Source organism: Poecilia formosa, unplaced genomic scaffold (assembly GCF_000485575.1).
Source record: "Poecilia formosa unplaced genomic scaffold, Poecilia_formosa-5.1.2 Scaffold632, whole genome shotgun sequence".
In the NCBI taxonomy this organism is placed as follows: Eukaryota; Metazoa; Chordata; class Actinopteri; order Cyprinodontiformes; family Poeciliidae; genus Poecilia; species Poecilia formosa.
Window position 1 is genome coordinate 181,317 of NW_006800571.1, and position 5,708 is coordinate 187,024.

General features: G+C 41.4%; 2 protein-coding genes across 2 annotated transcripts in view; both read right to left on the bottom strand.

Moving 5' to 3' along the window:
* The window catches only part of LOC103130409 (serine/threonine-protein kinase/endoribonuclease IRE1-like), an 89,488-nt gene that overhangs the window by 35,933 nt on the left and 47,847 nt on the right, over window positions 1–5,708 (bottom strand). The gene's annotated exons all lie outside the window — the stretch shown is intronic.
* LOC107834459 (uncharacterized) lies at window positions 1,983–3,716 on the bottom strand. Its single transcript, XM_016665905.1, has 2 exons — window positions 3,358–3,716; window positions 1,983–3,210 (listed from the first exon to the last, which is right to left on the bottom strand). Exons 1-2 carry the CDS (start codon window positions 3,393–3,395, stop codon window positions 2,382–2,384), a joined length of 867 nt encoding a protein of 288 aa, XP_016521391.1. The 5' UTR covers window positions 3,396–3,716; the 3' UTR covers window positions 1,983–2,381.

Below are 5,708 nucleotides of genomic sequence, written 5' to 3' on the forward strand. Positions count from 1 at the left end.
GTTGTAATAACTGAAGCTGTGCACTGATTCTAGTTCGCTCCTCTTTAGGTCCAAAAATAATAACTTCAGTTTTGTTTCTGTTCAGCTGGAGAAAGTTTTGGCACATCCACACATTGATCTGTTCTAAGCATCTATTCAGTGATTGGATGGGTTCAGAGTCACCTGGTGACATCGTGATGTAGAGCTGTGTATCGTCCGCATAGTTATGGTAGCTAATCTTATTTCCTGTTATAACCTGAGCCAGTGGGAGCATATAAATATTGAAAAGAAGGGGTCCTAGGATTGAACCTTGGGGTACCCCACATGTGACCTTTGATCTCTCTGATGAGAAGTTTCCGATTGAAACAAAGAAATCCCTGTTCTTTATGTAAGATTCAAACCAGTTGAGTACTGGACCGGAGAGTCTGACCCAACTCTCTAGTAGATTCAGTAGAATATCATGGTCAACAGTGTCGAAAGCTGCACTGAGGTCCAACAGAACCAGCACTGTGGTTCTCCCACAGTCTGTATTTACATGGATGTCATTGAACACTTTTACAAGGGCCGTCTACGTGCTCTGGTCAGAACAAAAACCAGACTGGAAGGAGTCAAAGCGATTCATTATTGTTAGGAAGTTATTTAATTGTTTAAAAACTGCTTTTTCAATCATTTTGCTGATGAATGTGAGGTTGGAGGTCGGCCTGTACTTCTGCAGTAGTGATTTGTCTAGATTGTTCTTTTTTATCAGTGGTTTGATAACTGCTGCTTTCAAAGCCTGGGGGAAAACACCTGAAGAGAGCAATGAGTTACTATTTGGATCAGATCATTAGCAACGACAGGCAAAACTTTCTTAAAGAAATGTGAGGGTAGGATATCCAGACAGCAGGAACTGGAGCTTCATTGACTTATAATTTCTTCTAGGGTTTTATAATGAAGTAGTTAAAATTGGGTCTTTTTTCCTGCATTTGTTTTGTTTGAGCACAGCATAAGTACTGGCTTTGGAGTGGATGTGCAGATTAATCCTCTGATCTTTTGAATTTTCTCTGAAAAGAAACTGGAAAACTTGTTGCAGGCTGCATTAGATTGAAGTTCAGGTGGTAATGTCATCGGAGGATTTGTGAGCCTGTCAACAGTAGCGAATAAAGCTCGAGCATTGTTAAGGTTTTTATTTATGACATCTGCAAAGAAAGCCTCTCTTGCATGTTTTAGTGTTGAGTGATAGTTACGTAGTCTTTCTTTGTAGATGTCGTAATAAACATTCAGTTGAGTTTTACGCCATTTCCATTCGGCCCTACGGCAGAGTTGTCTTGCAGCTTGAACAGTTTGTGCATTTCTCCATGGAGATTTCTTCCTACCAGTCACAACTTTCGCTTTAATGGGGGCAATGTAATCAATGATATCTGAAAGTTTGCACTGAAAATCATCTACCAACTTATCTGTCATTATAGCTTAAGGACGAGGAAGAAGAGTAGATTTGATTAAATATTTCTGCTGTGTTTTCTGTGAAAATACGTTTTGTGATAGTAGCTTTTTGTACAAGTGGGTTTTCGGATGAAGAACTTTCAAAGATAACAGCAAAATGATCCGACAGGCCGACATCAGTTACAGAGACATTGGAAATATTCACAGCCTTACTGAGATAACCAGGTCTAGTGTGTGTCCATGAGTGTGTGTTGCTTGTTTGACATGTTGTGTTAAACCAAAACTCTCTAATATATTACAGAGATTTTTTGCCCTTCAGTCTTGGGGGTTGTCAACATGAATGTTGAAATCACCGACAATTATTAAACAATCATAATCAATGATAGAATGATAGAAGCTCATTCAAGTCTGTAAAGAAATTTTCCACATATGTTGGAGTTTTGTATAAAGTTAGTGTCAAAGTTCGTTTGTGGTCTTTTACCTCGATTCCAAGACACTCAAAAGACATAAAATTACCCAAAGAGATTTTACTACAGTTTATGGTATTCTTAAATATTGAAGCCACACCTCCTCCTTTTTTGTGTTTTCTATTCTCACTTAAAGAATTATACGTAGAAGGCGCTGATTCAATTAGTACGATTGCTTCATTATTGTCATTCAGCCATGTTTCTGTCAGAAAGAACATCAATATTATGCTCGGTGATGAAATCATTAATTAATAGAGCTTTAGCACAGAGAGATCTGGTATTTAAAAGAGCTAGTTTAAGCGACTTGGAGGCTGAAAGTTCTTCAGTGTGAGGTTCCTTTAGGCAGGGGATCAGTCTGAGGTTTGAATCACTACAACCGCTGCTTTTTGTATTTCTGTTTTTCGTAACTTTTCTTGTAGTGATCTGGACAGGTAATGTCCTATTTTGTGGTGCCGGGGGGCCAGACACATTCTGGAGGAAGACGGGTGTAAAGATAATGTCTGGACCCCGGTCTCAGACCTCAGAAGCGTAGAGTGATGGATCCTCTGGGAAGTCAGAGGCAGGTGGCTTAGATGAAGTGAGGTCTGCTATGTTAGCGCTAAGAAGAGTCGTGCCGAGGCAAACCTGTTGATCCATTCCATCCTGCTGGGAGGAGGAGGAGTCCGTCCGCCTTCCTCTCTGACCCGGATCCTCCACCAGCATCTTCAGGCGGTTCAGGTACAGCCCAACTCTCTTTAGCGATGGACTTCCTGGGAAACTCTGATCTTGTGAGTGAGTGTAGGAGCAGAGATGGAGGGGGGAAGAAGGAGGGAGAGGGGAAGGTGAAGGGGAACCAGTCATTCTGTCCCCAGTCAATGTTTTATCAGTTTGTTTTGGTACACTTTGCTTCTGATAAGCGGAGGGTTCCATCCTAGTCAGACATCCTTGAGCCTGTTCTTCTGAAGCGATGGTCACATTGTTGTTCTTGTTGACAAAATGAAAAATGTTTGCAGCGAGTAGCTTTATCCCATGTTTGTTAAGATTGCGTCTTCCTCTTACAAAGAGATGAAAGCGCTGCCAATAGATCCAGAGGTTATCAATGAAGGTCACTGAGCTGGCAGAGCAGGTTTTAATCAGCCATTTGTTTATCATGTCCAGCCTGGAATGCTTTTTGTCTCCCCATTTTGGTGATGAAATCGGACCACTGAGAAATAACTTCATTTTTAATTGTCCCATAGTGTCCAGAAGAATATTAAAGTCCTTTTTCAGGATCTTCGATTTTTGCTTTGCCAGATCATTGGCTCCAACATGCACAACTAAAGTCTCCATGTTTGGCTGATCAGTGGTTAGAGAGAGCACTTTGCGAGTCAAATCAGATAGTGTCACCAAGAAAAGAAACCACTCTCCTTTTCTTGGGATTGCAAACATGACTGATTCCATTTACTGCCTCATCTCCAACAATAAACACTCTTGGCATACCTTTTGTTTTCCTAGTGGTCACTTTTTCCTTCGGAGCTTTGTGGGGTGGATGTGTTGGCTTTGCCTCATTGTTGATGTTTGAAGGTGGGTTTTCACTCAGAGACTCAGGCTGGAGTGCAGAAAATTTGTTTTTCAGTGGGATTCCCACGGAGTCTGAATGTTTTGAGGCTTGGGCTGGTTGCTTTGTCCTTGGGAGCGGGGTCGGTGGAGCCGTTTTGGTTCCAGCTGCTTGTTTGCTATTCTTTGGCGGAGCAGGTGTTGAAGTTGAAGATGGGTTTCGGCTCAGACCCGGCCACGCTGATTCGTCCAGGTGAGGGGTTCTCCCCGTTAGTCGTCTCATGGGATCCGCAGTGTGAGACTTGTGTTTCGGCTTGGCGACCTGAGCAATCCAGGGTGAGCTGCATGGTGCTCTCTCCGCTGGTTTGAGGAAGAGTTGTTTCATATCCACAGGTAGCGTTAATCTCAAAGTTCACCTCCAGCCGTTGAATCTTCGTTTCTAAAAACTGAAGTCGTTGTAGAATACTGCTAATGTCCTTGGGGTCGGACGGGGGCATTTTGCCCTAGTTCAACTTGGAGGTGAAGAAAAGTAAGGTAAAAGTAAAAGTGAGAAAATCTCCCGGTCCTTAGGTTTGAAGTAATCCAGTTATGATGTCGATAATGTAAAATAACTATAAAAATTGTGACTTTAAAAATAATTCACAGGCAAAGTTATCAGTAAGGACGGGAGAGAGCAGGATAAGCTGTTCCTCCTTCAGCTGCCAGACACAGGTTACCAATGAGTGTTGACGTCACAGAATTTCAGAGTTTAATCCAATAGAAGACAACGTATGAAATTACAACAGAAACTGCTGAACAACAGAGACATACATTCATTTACCTGACACATAGAAAAGAAAGAAAGAAAGAAAGAAAGAAAGAAAGAAAGAAAGAAAGAAAGAAAGAAGAAAAGAAAGGAAGAAAAGCAAAGACGTGCAAAGATGTCTTTGGAGAATTGCAAGAGCAAATCTGATTTGTTACTCCTGTGTACAAAATTTTATAGTAAAGGCGTATTCTTGTCTTTAATATATTCAAATAAGGCGTACCTTTGCTCATCCAACCAGGAGCTGTCTTGGACCCTTTTTAAAAGTTAGAAACTCCCTACAATTTGTTTCCAAAATCAAAGGCCATTTGTCCCCTTTGTCTAAACAAAGTGATAGCAGAGCTTCTCCTGAACTCCTGCTGTTTTATGGCTTTTCACAGATCAGTGTGAAAGCTGGAACTTCTCCTGATTGTTTCCCACACACAGACAAAGGGCAGTTCAAACAATAGCAGACAGTCTGCTGTAACTACAGCTAACATAAAGGTCAATAGGGGAGAATACGTTATTAATCTGAAAACTATAACTAGGCTATTTCAATCAAGACATGTTAAGTTTTAAAACTAGCATATTTTAAATTTATTTTCTTAACACCGCACAGTGGCGATCACAAACACAGATGGACTCAAATAGTGGTGAAAGACTTATCACTATTTGAACGGCATACGGCGAACCTTGCACTCTGCGAAATCGTCCACGATGCTCTGTATGTCCATTTTCTTTGCTCTCTCATTCTCTATGGACAATATGGCAAGTCCACTCAGTCTCTCTTGTCCCATTGTGCTCCTCAAGTGGTTTTTAATTGTTTTTAACTTGGAGAATGACCTCTCAGAGCTTGCAACGCTTACGGGGAGAGTCATAAATAAAATGAGGGCAGTGCAAACCTCACTGAATGTCGAAGTTACTGCTGAATGACTGACAATGAGCATTTTTGTCAGATCAACAACCGATTTTTGTTGTGCTATCTGGTCCCTGAAAGAGGTTCTAAAACAAATCAGCTGGGCAGGGAAGCTGGGGGTGATGTCCCGACTGTAGTGGTCACTTAAGACACTGGGCAGCTTGCTGTAACTGCTCATCTCCTGCTTGCAAAAGTGTTTTGGGTTGAACTGCCTCAAAATATTCACAGTTCTATTTAAACTGGTGAATCTATGGGACAGCTGCTGGATAACAATATCAAGGCAGGCATTGAAAACGTGCACCTGAAAGTTGCTCTCTGCGTCAGTGAGGCAGCAGTCTTCAGAAAGCTTGTCAAAGTGACGCTTAACTTTTCTGGCCCTGGTTGTTTCAAACTGCATTTGACTTCCCCATTTTGCAGCTACAGCAATAGTGGCAGACTTAACCTCATCAAATTGCTCCCTGAACTCCATTAAAACATTGATGGCATTTTGTAGATCAGATGCTTTCAGGATATCAGTGTCCTTAGCTTGTAGTAACCAAAATTCAAGAATTTTGGTTTGCATTTTGACCAAAAATATAAAAGAAAATTTGCCTATTACATTCTTGAGCGCACTTGCTTCATTATGCTC

Bases quoted from the DNA above. Each gene is read 5' to 3' on its own strand.
- LOC107834459 (XM_016665905.1), bottom strand. From the start codon at position 3,395: ATGAGGCAAAGCCAACACATCCACCCCACAAAGCTCCG. The intron at 3,211-3,357 runs AAGGAAAAAGTG...TGATTTGACTCG, and splicing joins ATCCACCCCACAAAGCTCCG to CAAAGTGCTCTCTCTAACCA.